Genomic DNA, 19,158 nt, shown 5'->3' with positions numbered 1-19,158 from the left:
CATCAAGCTGAAACTGGTAGATCAACCACTCATAAGCTGCAGACATCACACACTGTTTAATTTTTAAGTCATGTAAGGACTCAGGAGAAAATTATTTTTTTTTCTGCCAGTATAAAAGTGGCCTGATAAATGATAATGTTACAAAGTGGCATATAACAGTAAAGTTACCTCATGTAAAGATTTTGCTTCCTGCAGGTTTTCCACACTGACTTTAAAACCGTAAGTATTATTTAAAGATGGTCCTTCAATCTGGGAAGTCTCCTTCTTTGGAGCACCGAGGGCAGCAAATTGATTCTTATGAGGCAGGGGGAGAAAAAAGCACAGGATAGTGAGAAAACACAGGTTGTTAAACTCATATGTAATATTAAATAATATGCGATATTAAATACAAATTTATCAATGAAAACGCAAATGCTACACTGCAAATTACTAAAAAGTCCCCAACCTTTTACTATCTCCTCATTTCATTTTTCAACTTGCAAACAACAGTTGTATCTTTCTGCCTTATAGGAATAATTTTAATTCATGTCAAAGCAAGAGGCTGTTTGAAATACTTAAAAAAATCTCCCAAACAAACAAAAACTTCCAGAATCCCAGCAAAAAAACCCCCAGTCCCATACTTGGAAGTCTGAGGATTTGGAAACCAGCAATTCTCTACTGTCTTTTGAGCAACCATTTGTCAAAAACCCCTCTTTCAGTCATCACTTTTTAAGGCACTGAATTTAAGGTACATTAAATACTTCCTTGAAATAGGAAGAAATAGGTAAGAGTATACTGAGAAGAAAAAACTACTGGGTCACTCCAGTAATGCACCCAGCCCACGATTCTGTTCCAACATGGAGAGAAGAAACACTGTTTAAGTAAAACAAGTCCAAGCTCTTTCTCCTCTTGACATACCACAAACTGCCCTCCTTGTTTTCAGAGACACATAAATGTACACAGGTCCAGGTATATGTATATAGAAAAGGGAAATCACGATAGAACTTAAAAAGGATGCTGCAACTCAAAGAGCAAAACATCTTTACACGGTGTCTCTTTAGTGTTTCATTAGTATCTCACTACCCTATTTCTTTAGTGTTTCATTAACCCTAGAGCAGCACTCTCAAACTCCAAGTTATACCCACTTCCCCCAAAGTAAACTCATAAATTTCGTCCTAACTTTGAGTGTGCTCTGATTCTGTACCCTACCATTTTAAATGTATTTACATGATCTTAACAGCAAAAGACAGAAACAACAAAGAAGAAAAAATGGAACTGTGTATATGCCACATAATTAAAATACATCTGTACAGAAATATTAATTTACCTTCATTTGTGTGGTTAGAAGTACTCTTCGAAGACCATCAGTATTACTTCCCCTCTTGTGGCTCAGTTTCTGAGCTTTTGGTTCTGTAAACATGAGAGTGAAAGATTATTTAGCCTCAATGGTATTGTCTAGGCATTAAACAACACGCAAGAAACAACAGAGACATTTCATTTAAATTATAAACAAATATTACATATATAAGCAAACACAACTTTATCCTTTGTCAAATCCAAAGCACAACTACTACAATTTGATATTTATGGACATTTAGGAACATAAATAAGTTACAAAGTCTCATATCATTATCATCTTGAACACTACAATGTTATTCACACTCTACATTGAGATTATTTTTGGAAAAATGTAAATGATATAATCAACAAGATTTAAAAAATCCCCCTAATAAGCAATTTGACATCTAAATTAAGCTTCTAAAATGAGACTTCTAAATTAAGCTTTTAACCAGGACTTCAGAATTCAGATACTAGAGACTATTAGGAAGAAAATGGATGTTCTACTTCTAGACTTTTTCAATAATTCAATAGTTACTTTGACAATAATACACAATTTTTTTCTTTCAAAAACTACTTTAAATATATTTTTGCAGAGATACAATTTTTTTTCTTACTATGTCAAAAGAAATATATTCAGATTTGTGTGTATTATTAGAATCACTTAATGGATTTACCTGCAGATAAAGGAGTAAACCCAAGAACTTCAGGTACTCCATCTTGGTGTTTTCTGTGCACAATAGGTGTACTATGTAGACAAATGGATTCAGAATTTCCAGGATCTTCATTAACTGGAAATGGGGATGTGTCAAAGGAGGTCCTAATGTCCTCTTGGGTGCGTGGAGAATTTTGTGTGCTTCCAACATCATTTCCTTCCACAGAAGACAAAATAATATCTTGATTTTTCCACTCTGTGTCTTCTAAACTGGACTGTTTAGGATCTGGAGATGCCACCTGCTGCCAGGGGGGAAGCACTGGAGAATCTGGTGAACTGTAACTGACATAATAATCTTCCTCCTCTTCCTCCTCCTCCTCCTTATCATGTTCTAGAGCTGAAGTAGTGTGTGTCTTGCTTTCACATGAAGTTTTATTAGACTCTATGTCATTTTTAGTATTTACAGAAGTTCCTATAGTGCTTATAGACTTATCACAGGTTTCCTTGGTTTGCTTTTTTGTACTTTCTGCCACAGAGGCAGGAGAATTCTTTGTAGGCACAATAGGTCTTTCATCTTCCAGGCTAGACAAATTAAAATCTTCAGCGACTTTTATTACTTCTATAGATTTCTCTTCAGACAATACTGCAGAGCTGAAATTCTCATCTGCCTTTGCCAGCTCAGCGGAATGACTCTTAGGCAATTTCTTGAAATGTTCATACTCTTCTTTGGCATGAAGCCATATCTGAACTTGCTGTTGGCTTGGAGCACACTTGCATGGCATTATGACTATTTTTTTGTCTTCACTAGTTTTATGGCTATTACTTTCTCTTTTATCAACAGTAGAGTGGCCATAATGAGGAGGAGATCCTGGTCTAGGACTTTCTGTCATTGCTGAAAATGCAGTCTTCCAGAGTCGTAGACCTTCTAATGAGAAGTCCCCCTCAAACTCGAGAAGGTCATTTGGAAGTCTGGTTTCCACTGTGAGAAGCCGCCCTCCAATCTCCCTGTGAAGAAAAGAAGTTTGAATTACTGTTTTACTCCAAATTGCACTGCAGGCAGTCCTCCAGATAATAGAAAAGCAGAGTACTACTAACTAGTTTTCTCAATATGCAACTCCCATGCGCAGTATTTTTATTTTACGAACTATGAAGGCACATTCCCACTTACTACAACAATATGCAATAAAAAACCTGAAGTATCATGAAAGAAAATGTGAATTTGGACTGGAAGCACAGTAATTTTCAACTTTAAATGGATGTATGTCAGATGGGATCTTTCACGTATCTCTGCCACATAATAGCATAAAATTGTTTACAGGAATAAATTAAATTTAATATAATCACAATCACATGTAGACAGAAATGCATTTAACAGTACCTTGGCTTTTCTGGAGCATCTGAAGGATTGCTGCAAAATGGTTCCTGATAAACTGTTTCTGCGAGATCATGATCCAGCAAAGTTGCCATGATTTCTTCACGGCTGGGTGGGGACATGAGAGGCTTCAGAATGTGAGCAGTACGAGGTGTAAAGCTTCCATTCTTTGATTGTGAGGGAGAACTGGTTGATCTTGGCGAACTATCTGGAGTTGGAGTTAATGCTTCATTGTTTCTTGAAACATGTAATTCCAAATCCTCAGAAGCTGCATCTATAAGTTCACCATCAGGTGATGACAATAAGGATGTAAAAGAGGTATTAACTGAATCAAGTGGTTGACAGGGCTCAAAAGTGGTTTCTTTTCTAATGTGGCTTTGAATCCAGTCTGAACAGGTTGGCTGAGAAAGATTAAGAAATCTCTCTTTATTTACTGTATTTCTATTCAATTTGAATTTTTCATTTAAACAGACTTCAGTCTCTTGGATACAAGAGGCATCGATAAAACTAGATCTAGAAGTTGAAGAATGAATGGTTTTCCTCCATTGACTATGGCAGTGGTTCTCACTATTATCTAGTGAGGTCTTCTCAAAAAGCTCAGGGCTCAGGGAACCAGACCTTATCCATTTATTTGTGCTTGAAGAATGTTGCTTTTCTTCCTCAGATTTTTGGTCATTATGACATAGAAAATCACTTTCTGCTGTTTGTCCAGAACCAAGATCCTGAACTGCATCACTCAAGAATTTCTGGGGCAAATTTTGATCTGCTGGGACAAACTGGCTGGCAGAATAAAAACTGCAAAATCCACTTTGCCCTATAGTATTAATATCAAAGTTGTAATTGTGGTCTGGAGATAAGCTGTCTTCAAGTGAGTAACAGCTTTCAAAACCGGGGTCTGAAAAAAAAATGGGGCTGTCATCAGATGCAGAATGATCAACACGACTAGTAATTGGCTGGCTTGAAGACTCCATTTTTGGAAATTTTGCTGTTTTTTCTTTAGGTTTTGTGCTCCTGGGAGCACGAGATTTTCTTGATGATGTGACTGACCGTGGCCTTTTGATGGCTTTATTCTGTTCAAGAGGGCACGGTATACCCTTGCTCAGCTGTGGTTTGTCCGGCAATGGCTCCTGTGCAATACTGGCACTCTGAGCTTTCTGCTGTCTCTTCTGGAGCAATTCTTTCAAAACAGCCAGACCAGACTGTCCTTCAGCAAATGCTGATGGGGCCACTATATTCCTGTTTTTATACTGGGAGATGGGTTTTGGTTGCATCGCTGTTTCTGACAGAGGCCTTTGTTTTGTGGCTTCTGGTTTAAAATGTGACATATCCAAAATAAATCCTCTCTGGTTTTGATCGCAATTTAACTGCTTCACTGGACTCTTCAAAGACGTTACAAAACAGTTTTTAGGCAATTGAAGCGGCCCAGGGTTTTCCTCAGATGGCTTAAGATTAGAAGAACAAGGATCAGAATGCTTGGACGCTTCTGGTAAACAAAAAATCTGCTGTTGATTATTGTCTTTACAATGCAAATAGTTAGTGGTATGTAATTGATCCATCTTTGCTGTGTCCAGAGAGTCGTGAGTGTCATTTAATTTCCCAGCTGCTGGCAAATACCTGATTTGCAAATTTTTTACCTCTTCTGCTTTTGGAGAAGTCTTATCTTTTGAGATATGAGCATTCTGTGTTACGTGAGTTGAGTGATTAGAAGGATCAAATATGTTTTGAATGAGAGCAGAATCCTTAATTCTAAATATAGCACTCTGAGTCCTGGACCTTTGAGAGCTCATTTTTGGTACTTCCCTTCCAGATGCCACAGGAGGAGATCCGAAAGATGAATGAGGGTCTTCCTGTGGAGCAGGCAAACACTGTACATCTACAGGCTTATCAACTTCCATCAGTGAGTGAAAACAGCCTAATGAATTATCTTGTGCATCAGCTGAAGGGAGCTGTGCTGAGGGCAGGTATCCAGCTGAATAGCCAGGAAGAGGACTGTCTTTGAGGTTGTGCAGTGGCTGAGAGAAGGCAGAATTGTAGGAAATATCATGAGGATCTTGATGTTTCAGCACAAACTTGACTTCTGCAGTAGTAGAGCGACCATTTCCTTTTTCATCTTTAAATACAACGCGTTTTCTTGAGGACGCTTTTTCAGCCGTTCTTTGTTTTGTTCTAGGTTTCTTTTTTCCATCATCAGGTGTTTTATCGGCCTGATTCATCTTTTTCTTTTTCTTGGTAGATACAGTGGGGCTAGCAAATTTCTTTTTACATTTCTTAACCTGAGTTTTTGCTCGACTAGTTTTTCCTACACTAGTATTAACAGTCTTGCTATTGTAGATATTGGGCCCCCTACTAAATAAAGCTTCTCTGTCCAGGTTGGTCAATATTTCTTCTGCTTTTGGATCAGTGGGAGACCAGCAGCGAGGTGGAGATGTGTTTACTGGGCTTGTGCTTCTCTCAGAAAGAAAACCTAACTTAGACATAACATCACTATAGTTATAGTCACAGTCTTCAGCTTCAGCACTGTAGGAGGGCGAAGGAGGAGAAAGAATTGTATGAGTCCTTTTTCTGAAAGACAAAGTTCTTTTAATATTTGTACTACCTGTTTTTTGTGGTTTTCCAGCTTTTTTCTTGGTTGACTTATGTTTTGCTTTCCTTTTGTGACTTTTCTTTGGTGTTAGTGGATAAATAGGATATTTGGTTGCAGGAGAGTCAGGAACTTTTGGCCAAAAGTCCTTTAAAGGTGCAAGCTTTTTATATAAATTCATCTTTTCCTCTGTGAGTACTACTCTTTCCTCACTAGAATCTACTTTCCCCAATTTAACAAGCATATTTTTTCTCCCTCTAAATCTATTGATGATAATATATTTAATAATAACAGGTGGCAATTTTTTAGAAAGCTTTCTACGCTTTCGAGACTTCTGAGACCCATCCAAACTTTCAACACTTTCCATCGGTTGAGGTAGATTAATTTTTGAGTTGTGTGCGACAAAGCTTGATTCACTGTCTTCAGTCTCATAGTTCACCTTCCGCTTCGTTCGGAGCGTGTATTTATTCCCACACAGTCCAAATGACTGCTCAGTTTCAAGAGCTCCATCTCCAAACTGGCAGTCAGTGTAATTAGCAGTACTTGTAGGCATTTTGTTTTCAAAAGCCTCAAGAGGAACTTGAACTAAGTCACTAGGTAAAGCACTATCCTTATCAGGAATGTTACTACAAGCATTACCTTGTGTATAGCAGCCTTCCTTCACTGATGCAACATCATTTACACTTGCAGGCTCCTGACGATTGATAAAACTATGCTTCTTTTTATTCAGTTTCAACCTGGACTGTTTGTTGCCTTGCTGTAATTTATATGTCACGGGAGCTAATTTCTGGGGTCGACTGAGACAATTAGAAAGAACAACACTAGGAAAGAACATATAATGTGCTGCTTGTTGACTGAGGCTTGGCTTCTCTGCCTTGTGCTCCTGAAATTCTTCATACCTAATTTTAAGCTTATTAAGGCCACCTTCATCAGTGTTGTTTTCAAGTGAATGTACCACAGTTCGACTGCCTCCTGAACAAGATACCAATTCACAATTTTCTGTAGCTGTTGCTGGAAAAAAGCTATTTATACTTGCACTGCTGGATTTTTCACTTACTTCAGAGGACATTTTACCTTTGGAGTGGCTCATATCAGAAAAGTTATATAAGTTTTTATTCAACATGTTGTCACCAATATGGCGGCCCACATGCATAAAAGAGACATCCTTTTCAGCCTTTCTAATGCTAATGTACTTCCTACTAGGTATTGGTCTATTCACTGATGAAATATCATCTTCATAGTCAAAAATATTATTTCCACATGAAGGAACTGGAAGAGTATCTTTCTTGTTACTCTCTTTGAGAGAGTTTTCTGCATGGGTACTATTGCTGAATGGAGTTGGGTACTTTGCTGAGTAAGTGCTTTCTTTTGTAAGAGAATGGACTGAAAGTTCAGGTCTTGTTTCTGTGTTTGGTTGTGAGAGGTCTTCTACAAAATCTTCATTATTCAAAACATGGTTAGAAAGGGCACTTGTGTGTTTACACTGAAAAGTAATTTTAGCAGAAGATGGGGGTTCTAGTGTAGCAGCATCTTTGTGAAAGATTGAGGTCTTTACAGACATTTTGCTTGTTGCAATGACAGAGGAGTGAGTTCGAGAACTTTCATTATTCAAAGGATTGTCTGAAATGGAAGAAAAGCAATTTTATTCTAGTTTTCCTGTAAAAAAAAAAATAACCTAAGGCATTAAAAATTTTAATAGTATTTTCCTGAAAGCTTTCCCATTCAAATAAGAAACAAAACTCTTGCAAATCACATTCCATTTATAATCATGACAACTAGAGACCCTGACTTGCTTTATCAAAATCACATCATCAGTGCATTTGTCCCAGGCATTTTGTCAGTTATTCCTCAATGGCAGACTTGCATACAATTGTCAAAGATTTCATGCTGACTTTCTGAAAGAAGGCTTCACAGTCACTCTCAAATGACTATATAAAAACAGACTGATTTCTAGGAAAGACTGTACCCTGCTTTGTCCCTGAAAAGTATATATACTCATTGGCTCTGAAAAACAAAAAACTTATTTAAATGACCTTCCCTGTGCAGAAAAGTCATTACATAGAAAGAAAAAGTAGTGTATCTCACAACATGGTAAGGGCTTTGTATAAACTGTTCTGTGTGCTAAACATAGGTAGTTTCCTACACTTCTATAAAGCAGAGCAATGCAGCATCCATTCAGGTATTCATGCAAGAAGCTTGCACCAGTTAGTTAGATCTTGCATTCATATCCATGTATTAATGTTCCCACATAATCTGAGACTAGCAGGCACTGCGGTAACTTGTCCTGTGCAGACTCATCATATGGTATCTGTGATGATTTTCATCTTTTTCACTGATACTTTCACCACATTTATTGCAGGGTAAGTATGGACAGGGACACGGTAACAAATTAACAAATGTGTGCTTGCTCATAACCTTGCTGAGCAAGTAATTTGACAGAGGTACCACTGCAAAGAGGCAGCTAGCACAGACACCTGGCACACAGCAATTTGTTCGTGTCCATCTCTTTAGGCTGAAATACTGAAGGGGGATAGGAGTTATGAAACATGCTACGTGGCCTGGCAGCAAGTGCTGCACACTGAGGTACTAGACTGGAGATCCTTTGGGCCTTTACTCTAAGTCTCAACAAGTTTGGGGATTATCTTAGATTCATGCTGCATTCAGCTCAGCAATTTATTTGCTGCTGGCTGAGAAAAATAAAAGAAAGTCCCCAGTCTGTTTCTAATAACATTTTCTAATGCATACACAGAGTCCCTGAGCTGTGAAACACAGCACAGAGATGCTGCCTGTAATTCTTTGAGGGTAGGAGTCCACAGAAAGAATGAGGATGATTAACTGAAAACTCAGAAAATGGGAATTTGGTGGTGTCAATAAACACCTGGGCAGTAGCTGGCTATTCAGATACAAAAACTGCAAAAATACTTGTCAGTCAGTCAGATCACATGGACACAGATTCACGTATGGGTAAGTATTTTCTAATTTAGAGGATCTGGACTGAGATCTGTTTTGAATTTACTGTTTTGAATTTCCTATTACAAGAAATCAATGTAAAAGTTCACAGTAATAAACTTTCTAAACTGATGTTCTGCATGTAATATGTCACATACATAAATATGCTTACATTTAAACAATTACTTAAGAAACAGTCTCATTAGCCAGCAGCATCTCTTATTACAACAAATTAGAAAGTATGGCAAATAAGGAAATTACAATTGTACATCTGACAAAAGCAAATCATAATAGCAGTACATCAAATCATGTATTAATCCTACCATTATACCTATAAAAGCAAAGGAAAAAGCAAACTATGTTTTAAGCACTGAACACAAAAGAATAGGTGTGGTTATCTATAATCTATCTAATAAGATCATACAGTTCACTTTCCCAACCGAATATTATAATGGGACATGCCTATTTTCTAATGAAACAAATAATATTATTTATATATTTGCCTAATCTCAAAGTGTGCATTCTGTTTACTAATGTTATTTGATCAAAGACAGCATGTTATAAAGACGGCAAAATATCTCTACAGATAAATTTATTTTTTTTACAGATTTTGAAAGGCAGTTCCTTCTGCCACTGCACAGTTTTAACTTATGCAATCCCAAATGTGAACATCCAGTACGAGGAATGAAGCACAGGTCCAAACAAAGGCCCACTATATTTTAGCATGTGTGGCAAATACTTGCAAAGAATCATCAAAATCTACACTGTAATACATTTATTATTTACAATAATCCTAGGAGGAGAAATGATTTTACAGAATCATTACTTTTAATACCATATTTGGTTTTTTTTTCCATAAAACTAATAAAACTATGCCCTTTTTTGGATCATTGATACAGTAAGAAAAACAGATGCTGGTAATTCATAGAGAGAATTGAGATTAAAATACAATTGTTTTTTAAGGAAGATGTTAAGGGCCTGCTTCTGCAATCTGTTGAGAACTTTCCCTTCCAATTGAAACAAGGAGTGAAAATGATCAGCACTTTTGAGAACTAGCAATTTGATGTGAAAATGAACTATGACTCAACTTGCAAAGCTGATTTGCTATTTACTTACCACCATTTTCATCTGCAGTTCCATCTAACTGAGGTATTGAGAGATTAGTTAGGAGCATATTGTTACTGCTCCACTCCATTTCTTCCTCTGAAGATGAATCCTCTTCTGTTGAACTTCGATGCATATTTTTGCCAGCTGACCTGGAGGAAAGTGAAGGAACTAATTGATGCACAATACTTCTATTAGAAAACACCACGAACCACAGGGAACATGAAAATCAATGGGGCATGGTGCCATGTGGTTATGTAATTTGGGGGAGCAAAAGGAAAGAAAAATTTTGTCACATTTCTCACTAAGAAAGTCAAAATATTATTCAATGTTGCTATTTTAAGAGGCAACAGTGGTAGCCAACCATTTTAAACAGCAGGATTCACTAACTTAAGAAGATACAGGGAAGGCATTTAGATAGTTAATTTTAGTTCAATTTTACTGAGATTTAATTTCATTGCTTCGAAGTGCTTGAAATTTGAAGACTAAACCAACTATGCAAAATTTCTTCAGTTTAGCTGTTAGCAAACAGATGTTTAATTTTTTGTGGCTTTTTTTGTTTTTTTTAATAAATCTCTACTGTAATATAACAATTATCTCTCTTGGCAGGCTGAACTAAATCACGACCAACAAAGCTATGTTTCATTCCATCTCTCACTGAATGTTCTGAAGCAGTTATTGTTAATACTTAACCTGCTTTTATTAAGTTAACTGTTCTACAGTGCCATGTCCACAGTCATAAATTCACTGGAAAAAAAAGAAGCAAATCTACAAAGAAAAGGTTCTATGAATTTTTTGTGTTTTTAAGGTGGCATGCTTTACAAGGGCATGGGGAAAGGAAGAGATCATAGAAAACCACAAAATAAATCCTCCAGTATATTATAACTACAACCACTTAGGAATTGGATTTCTTCTTTAAAATAAAGTGTGAGATGGACAAAATTCTTAACAGAAATAAGCAATTCTGTGGTTACACAAAAGAAATCCAGATACATATTAAGGAACTGAAATTTGGGTTTTTTTAATTTGTTTCTTGTTTGATTAAGTTTGTGTTATACCTCAAAAGATATAAATACAAATGTTTTGAAGTTACAGGAAGGAAAATTCACAATAACCTAAATACTTGAAGCATGACTTGGGAGAATCAAGAACCACAGCTAGGTACAGTCTCCATGACCTAAATGAGCTTAGTTGTCCCTCTTCTAGGTTCCCAAAGCATGGAAAAGCACAGCACAAAGCAATCAGCTTGATATGCATATTAATATCAAACTAGGGATGTTTCTTCTAACTTGAATTATGCTGTAATCCCAGATACATCTTTGTCAACTTCAGTAAACCAAACCAGATTGGAGATGAGTTCTGCAGATAAATTGGATTTCTCCTCATTCAAGCCCATCAGTTTGGATTCCTAGAAAATTTATGTAACACACATGATACCACCATATATCAACTAGTCCAGGTCTTGGTGGGCTTTTTTCTCCAGTTCAATAAAAATCTAACCCAAGCCACTTGTTGCACCCAATAGGGTATGGTTACTCCTCATTAGCTCGATAGATTTTCTGAGATAATGCAAGACTGGTAAATATTAACAGAAAAGCCATAGCATGGATATGCAAGGATGCATTAGGAAGCCACACAGATGGGATGAGCCTGAGCAAAGTCAGATTATTAGACTCAAACTGGTTTTTCATGCATGAGCAGAATCATGCAGGGGGCAAAGATACCCATGGCTTGTGTCTGAAATCAGTCCAAATTCTGTAGAGATCTCAGTGAAACAGAACTTGTAATTCCCTCTGAACACAAGTTCACTCCCTGTGGAAGCACATGATATGCACATTTTCCCTAGTGTTTTCTGTCTGGGATTAAGGTGTAGGCATATGTGAGCAAGATATTAGCGAGACAGCTCATCAAGTCTCTTGAGTTTTTAAATAGGATTCTTTACTGCATGAAAGCAGTTAATTGCTTCAGGATCCTACCTCACTCCTGAAGCTGTACAGTCAAGCCCATACAGAGCTGTGCCTGAGTTAATGAATTCTGCAAGATACAAGTTTTCAGAATAACTACCACTAAGGTGAAGTTTGATCTTAAGTGTTCTGAATGGAGATTTCAACTTTTCAGACTACTGTGAGGGAAGAAAAACATACAAAATCAAAGGTCAGATAGTAAAACTAGCTTTAGAGATCAATTATCTCTAGAAGTAGGAGACTAATGAACTAACTTCTGGTTCTGTTACAACTTTAATGTGCCTTTGGGAAATAAAAGAAGCATTTCTATACCTCTCTGGTTCTCTGAAATATAGTATGATTACAATTTCTGATGTAGGAAAAACCCCAAATATAAAAATGTTATGTCTGTGAAGTTCCTCATCCTTCAAACAGAATTATAAATATCAGAAGGTGTGCTGAAAGCAGGGGTCAAGAGAAACTGGATATAGCTGCTTCCAATGCCTGTCAGTGCAGACTGTACACAAGGTCATTACAACCTGAGAAGGTGTTCCAAGAATCTTGGCCTTAAATATATTGAAGTTGCTGACCTTTAGCAGTCAAGCAGAGTGAGCAACATTCATGTTTTGATTTAAGCTTTGAACAATGGTAACAAATGGATGTTTCTTCCTCAGATTGCTTGCTTAGTTTTCATATGAATACTTCTTAAATATTGACTTTAGTAAAAGATGTACAAGACACACCTTAACATTTGTATCATATCCAAGCTATGACCATACAAGCATGTTACCACTAAAAGTTTTCTTGTATTTGGACTTGTAGAACAAAAAGCCTACTTAAATTCTTCCTCAAAGAGCAAACTGGAAGCTTATGTTTGGCCAAACCTAAACACTTAATCTTTATTTCCAGGTAACACTGATGATTCACATCATCATCTAAACAACTTGCATTCCATCCCAAGATCTGCACAGATTTTTCCATGTTGTCAACAGAGACCACTCTACATCTCATTGGGCTCATAGTATACTTGAAAACAAGCTGGGAGGAAGGAAAGATCTGGCAGAAAAAAAACATATTAAGGAAAGAAAATATATACCTCCTTTTTTGCCCAGGCTCTTCCATGCTACTGTCCCATCTCTGGGACATTAGCAAGCTAAGTTCCATTTCTTCTTTCTCACACTGTGGCTCATTTTCTTCATCATCACTGTTCTGAGAATTTCGCCAGTTTCCAAGAGAACGATGGTGAGAGAGTGTTTTCTGATGTCCCATCTGATATCCATCATTCTCCAATCCAGCCAACAGATCAATCATGGCCTCATCAGCACTACTGCCCACTGCAGAAAAAGCCCATACAAGTAGAATCTATATTTTGTTCTACTTGTAAATGACTAGTTATAGTCTACCAGTAAAAAACAAAACTAACCAAACAAAGAAACTCCATCAATGTTTTAAAATCTACTAGTTTGTTACTGTCTAAGGCAAGGCATGCTACAGAAACAAAGCTCTTTTCCTATCTTATTTTTTCAAATGTTATGATTTATCTTTTCTAGCTCTGTATCTAAAACTTTGACAACTTTTTTTATTTCTACTACTACTACTACTCTTCTGATTGTACTAGATATAGCTGATGCATTTCTCTCTCTCCACTCTCCTATTACCTCCTCACATTCAGTGAAACTTCACCCTCCCCTTTGATTTCAGCTTGAGTGGCAGCTTCTGAAGTATCACTGCTGTCTCTTGCTCAATGGCTGCATTAGCTTTGTTAGGCACTTCTTTCTCTATCACTTGAGGACTTTCAATCACTGCACCTTGTGAAAAGGGATGCTGATTTTAACCAAATATTCCTCCTTCTGTTCTTAACTATAATGCTCAAGGTTCAGCTCCCTTTTCATGTCACTATAAGCTGTTCTATTCCAGGGTTACTCTACACACTGAAAGTTTACCTGATTTCACTCCTCTATCAAATTTTATATTTTATTTTATTTGACCCAAGCTTATAGTAATTAACGCACGTCTCTTTTCCTTCCTTAAAAATCCTTCCAAGTTACAATTTTTTCTCACTTCCATCCTACTTACCTATCATCTGACCTCATAACCAACTTATAATCTCCAGTCTACCAGGCATCTTTGTTACTTCTCTCTCCTTCTCTAGCTGAAGAACTACAATCTCTACTTTCTTTCCTTGGGAAGCATCATATATTACAATGATCTTGAGAATTATATAAAATAGATCTCAACATTGGCGAGAAAGGCATTTTTCATATTTTCATATTTTGCAAAGGCTTCACAAGATACCATGCAACCCTTTACAACAGAAACCATCTCTTTTTCCAGAGTTTTTGAATTAACCCACTTTCAACCCAATTTCTGTTCTTGACTCCTTTTTTCCCTTTGTGAGGCTCATCATTAAACTCCAACCTCTACTTCAAATTAATATGAACCATGAGATGTAATTCACAGTGAATAGCAGAAGCCATGTGGTTCACAGTCCCTGTGGCACTACAACTCTACTAGAGGAATAGTGAACACTGGTGCAGGCTATGAGGGAGCATAAGAGACTCAAATATGCAGCATGTTACTCGTAATCACACAAGACACCAGGAATCAGTATGACAAGAACGGGGGAGAGAAAAAAGGATTAAAAGAAAAGGTCGTATAATCTCAATTTGATTACCTAGTCGACGGAAAAACCCAGACCGTTTCAACACTTCAATTTGATTGAGCAGTTCAGATGTAGAGTAATAAGGCATACCCTACATATTATTTTAGCCACTTTTTATCCTCTTGGGTCTGCTCATGTTTGCCATCTCCCACAGAATTTCTTATAGTTCTTTCAATAAATCCAAATCCTTGCCTATAAAACTTCTATAATCAAAATCTTGCCTATTCTCTGCTAAATAAAACAGCACTACACTCTTAATCCAACTTCATCCATCTACTCCTCCTTTCTTAGCAAGAAAAGATTTCAAGGTTGCATATTGTATTACCCACAGACATGTATTGTTGCCCACGCACATACTCACACCCTACACGTATCAAAACTAATGGAGACTACTACGGTTTTAAATGCTCCTCCCTGCCTCACATGATGTGCTTCATATTGACACTGTACAGTATGTTTACCAAAGAACATACATAGAGATATATCATGAACTGTGTGCTTTTCATCTCCTTTAGAGTATGTGAACTATTTCTACCTCACACAGTTTTCCACACAAGTTCTTTTCTTGGTTTTTTTTGTTTGTTTCCCCTCGTGCTACTCACAATTTTACTGTCATGTTTTTTTTCTTCCTCTTTAATATTTTGCTTCTTCTTTCTTTGCCTTCAACCATTCTTTGTATCTAAAATTTTTGGGAAATGCTCTACTGCAACTTGCCTCTCATTATCAACCTACTATTGCCCAGTATCTCCAGACAGTTGAGCTTCTGAAGACAGATCATATGCATATTTTCTACCTTAACTGTAAGAAAGATGCAGTCAATAACTGCAAGAGTATCATGGACAGATGCTCAAAATCATCTTCATTCTGATAGGTTTAGCCTTACAGCCCTAGGAGCATAAGGAAGAGCAATTCCCACAAGATACTGCGTTGAACTGACCTGGCAAGAGGACAGGGCTTACTGAACCAGTCAAACAGAGGAGCCTCTACAAATACAGTCTTGGTGACATTTCTTAGAAAACATAGGGTGTGTTTGGGTGGTGGTAGGGTATGTGTGTGTGTGTGAAGTCTCAACCTATTTGAAAAACTCCTTGAGATAAACTACTTACTTTCTTTCATGATGGGCGGCCTAAGGGAACACAAAGACTATGGAACAATAAAACAGTCTGGAAGAAAAGACATTCCAGTCATACTCACTAAAAACTGTAGTCTGATTCAGTCTTTGAGACAAAGGCTGAAAGCACTGACTATTCTCCACAATGTTTAAAATTGCTTCTTCATTAATAACTGCTTCCTCTTCTTTATCAGTATGCATCCTATTGGAATCTTTAAAAGAAAAAAAAACAAAAAACAGAGAACACATAAAATTTCCAAGTCAGAGACATCAATACATTATGAAAGCAAGCCACTTCAGAATGGACCTTACTATCCAAGTATATTTCCATTATCTGTTGTAGCAATTTTAGAAAAGTTACTCTAACAATAATAAAAATAAAACCAAAACTACTCTTTGGTTTTTCATAATTAACAATCACAACTTCCTTGGCTTACTTCTGTTAATAGTATAAACAGCCAAACCATGACATAGATTTATGCCTAAACAATTAGGATATTAAAAAAACTCACCTTTGCTCATCTGTTTATCGTCATGCACTTCTACTGTATTAGCTGGTGTACACGGAAAGGCTTCAGGAGAAAGTACCTCAGAATGTAGTGTTAGCTCAGCAGAGAACTCCTCTGATCCATTACTGTAGTCCAACGATCCTGACAACGTTCTAGTTAATTGAAAAGCAAGTTTTAAATGCATATTTAAGGTTTGCATAGAATACTATATTTTATGACAAATGGCTAAACACTTACACAGAGAAGTCATTTTGCTTGAGAATTTCTTTAAGTCTCTTCTGAAAAAATTTTTCACTCTCTGTTGCTGGCACAAATCCACGGTCTTTAAAATTTGAAAAATATTTGTTATTCAGTTTTACTTTGATCTCTCAACACAGAGAGCAGCTAAAATGACTGATTTTACTAGGAAAAGGTTCAAAGTTGAAGTGCCTGCTAATTTTCAGTGCCAAATATGAGGGCTGACTTTCCAAGTGCATTAAAAAAACTTTAAAATACTTCACATACTCCCACTGTTCTTATTTGCAATTGTGAATATCAACAGCATTTACAAATCATGATATAATTACACGAAGGTGAGCATCCAAGAATGATCAGTGAACAATTTTAAAAAGTCTGGCTTTATCAGCCTGAATAACATTACACAGAAACACAGGAAAAAAGTCAATCAGAAAGTAGTCTGCCTTAGCCAAGAACCTGCCTTTTTCCTTCTTGCAATTCTCTGTCTTACTTGCCAAATACCATTCATATTTTAGAAGAAATATGACCTAAGTTCTATGGAGAATAGCCTGTTCGTTATGCAATTACGTTCCAGAGTACAGTCTTCCTTGTGTAATGAATTTTACATTAAAAAAACAGGGATTCGTCTATCCTATTAGAATTTTAATCTAATATCACCTTAGTTATAATTCTGCAGAAATTATGTGGGACTGCCCTTGTGCATAAACTACAATGGAAAGCTTCAGATGAAGAGGTTTAGTTTTGTTGGCATTTAAACGTTTTCCATCACAAAGCATGCAATCTTAACTGCCATAATCATTCATTCTGTCTAGAATGTTTTGCAGACAGCTGAATCGTGATGTTGTTAGGCAAGGTTACATCATCTTGCTTTTAAAATTGGAAAACACATACTGGACCATCAGTAACCCCAGAACAGTACATCTAAAAACCCTTCAAACTGATACACCAATTTAATTTCTGTCCTCTTGCTTGCTTCTCTTTCAAAGTTTTGGATTAACAGCTACACAATTTTTAATTTTTTTTTTTACCTTGTGACTCAGGTGGCTGAATCTGAGAAGATTCACATTTCTGTCTCCGTCGCTGCTTTTCATCCTCCCATATAGCTTGCAAACCAGGGTTCCTGCCAATCTGGGCTGAAATATGCAATTATACATGAAGGGAAATCTGCCAAAATGACAAAGCATTCTTTCCCCAAACTAGATTCTGACTTTTCTTCATCTCTTTGTCTTCTAGCCTGGTGTTTTTTAATTGCCATTCCTACTTTACTCTAGGATTTGATATTATGTAAAAGTTAAGGCACAACTTCATTTGTTTTCTAGATCTCCTATTTGTAATCTAGATCTTTGGCTTCTTCTTGTCTTCCCAACAAGTTGTGTATATATGTATATATAGGTGTACGTACATACATATGCATACATGCACACATACGGTGTTGGTAATTTCCATTACTATTCTTCCTATAGATCTGAAAACTTCTGTTACACATTAACAAAAATCTCTTTATATTGCTCTGATAAGACACTATTTTTATAACATCTTTTCTTTCAGTTGTTTTTTTAAAACTTTATATATTTGGAGATCAACATTTCACTAGCACTGAAATATGGATTGTGACTTAGCTAAGATGAGCTTTAGAAGAAGAGTGAACTACGACAACATGGTTTCTGTTCTAAAACCATTTTACATGGAAAGTTATTAACACTTCACCTTCAATATCCAGTTGATTCAAAATGTCAGCAGCTACTGCATCCACTTCCAATTCACAGGTACTTTGTGGCTCAACGTCTTTCAACATTAAAGAACTGTGACAACATAAAGACCACAGGTTAATTTTATCAATACACTGAGTTTGAAACATGCATCATCACTGTTTTTTAAGTGGACTAATATCGAAAATTATTCAGAACAGGAGTGACTAACTGAATGCACAATTATCAGTTCCCATCCTCACCTGCAAGTCCTTAAACAAATGATCATATCCAAATCTAATTAGATAAGAAATCTGTATCTTCAACTTAAAGGATTTAGCTTTTTCTTTTGTGAGGAGAAGAGAAAGAGCTGGTAGATAACTTCAAGTACTAAAGCAATTACAATAATGTTCTCCTTCTCAAATACAAGATGTAATGTTCTACAGAACTCAGCCAATAAGACCAGCTGTGTGGGTGGGATCATGCGTCCAGAAAATACAGTGGTAAGAATTTTTCTCTCTCATTCACAGTTCAGAACAATGCAGAGCACTTTAACACTTACAACTAGTTTTCTGGAGTTTTTTCTTTTTTTAACTTGGTGAATAAGAAAGAGAGTATTAACAACCCAAACACATACTGAACTAGGGATAACTGGCTTGATGAAGACTTAAAATACTAGAAATAGATCTAAGATTGTTGTACAATTATCTGATCACTTTCCTGCTGTGCATTTTCAGATCTGCAAATGTCAGTGACCTTCCACCTTTTGCTGTCAGTCAACAGATTTTAAGGAGTCTATGGAGGAAACTAACAAACAGAAACCACCTCTCAGGTTTATTGTAAAAGTCTGTTTACCCTTTAAAATCTTTTAGAGTAACACTGAAAATCCATTCCAAGCTATTCAACTTTCTATAGGGCCTGTAGCAGTAGGACAAGAGGTAATGGTTTTAAATAGAAAGAGAGTAAATTTAGACTAGATGTAAAGAAGATTTTTTTTTTTATGATGAGTGTGATGAGATGCTGGAACAGG

At 36.6% G+C, this 19,158-nt stretch overlaps 1 protein-coding gene across 1 annotated transcript in view; it reads right to left on the bottom strand.

Annotated features, from left to right (window-relative positions):
- REV3L (REV3 like, DNA directed polymerase zeta catalytic subunit) overlaps positions 1 to 19,158 on the bottom strand; it is a 110,659-nt gene that overhangs the window by 35,980 nt on the left and 55,521 nt on the right. The window contains exons 6-16 of the mRNA XM_014879258.2: positions 18,148 to 18,242; positions 17,469 to 17,573; positions 16,441 to 16,525; positions 16,207 to 16,355; positions 15,778 to 15,906; positions 13,018 to 13,255; positions 9,991 to 10,130; positions 3,351 to 7,545; positions 1,995 to 2,977; positions 1,307 to 1,389; positions 169 to 294 (exon numbers count right to left, since the gene is read on the bottom strand). Of these exons, the coding sequence (XP_014734744.2) occupies positions 169 to 294; positions 1,307 to 1,389; positions 1,995 to 2,977; positions 3,351 to 7,545; positions 9,991 to 10,130; positions 13,018 to 13,255; positions 15,778 to 15,906; positions 16,207 to 16,355; positions 16,441 to 16,525; positions 17,469 to 17,573; positions 18,148 to 18,242 (6,328 nt within the window). The remainder of the gene's footprint in view (positions 1 to 168; positions 295 to 1,306; positions 1,390 to 1,994; positions 2,978 to 3,350; positions 7,546 to 9,990; positions 10,131 to 13,017; positions 13,256 to 15,777; positions 15,907 to 16,206; positions 16,356 to 16,440; positions 16,526 to 17,468; positions 17,574 to 18,147; positions 18,243 to 19,158) is intronic.

This window comes from Sturnus vulgaris, chromosome 3, assembly GCF_052056855.1.
Source record: "Sturnus vulgaris isolate bStuVul1 chromosome 3, bStuVul1.hap1, whole genome shotgun sequence".
Taxonomy (NCBI): Eukaryota; Metazoa; Chordata; class Aves; order Passeriformes; family Sturnidae; genus Sturnus; species Sturnus vulgaris.
This window is presented reverse-complemented; position numbering and strand designations above follow the sequence as displayed.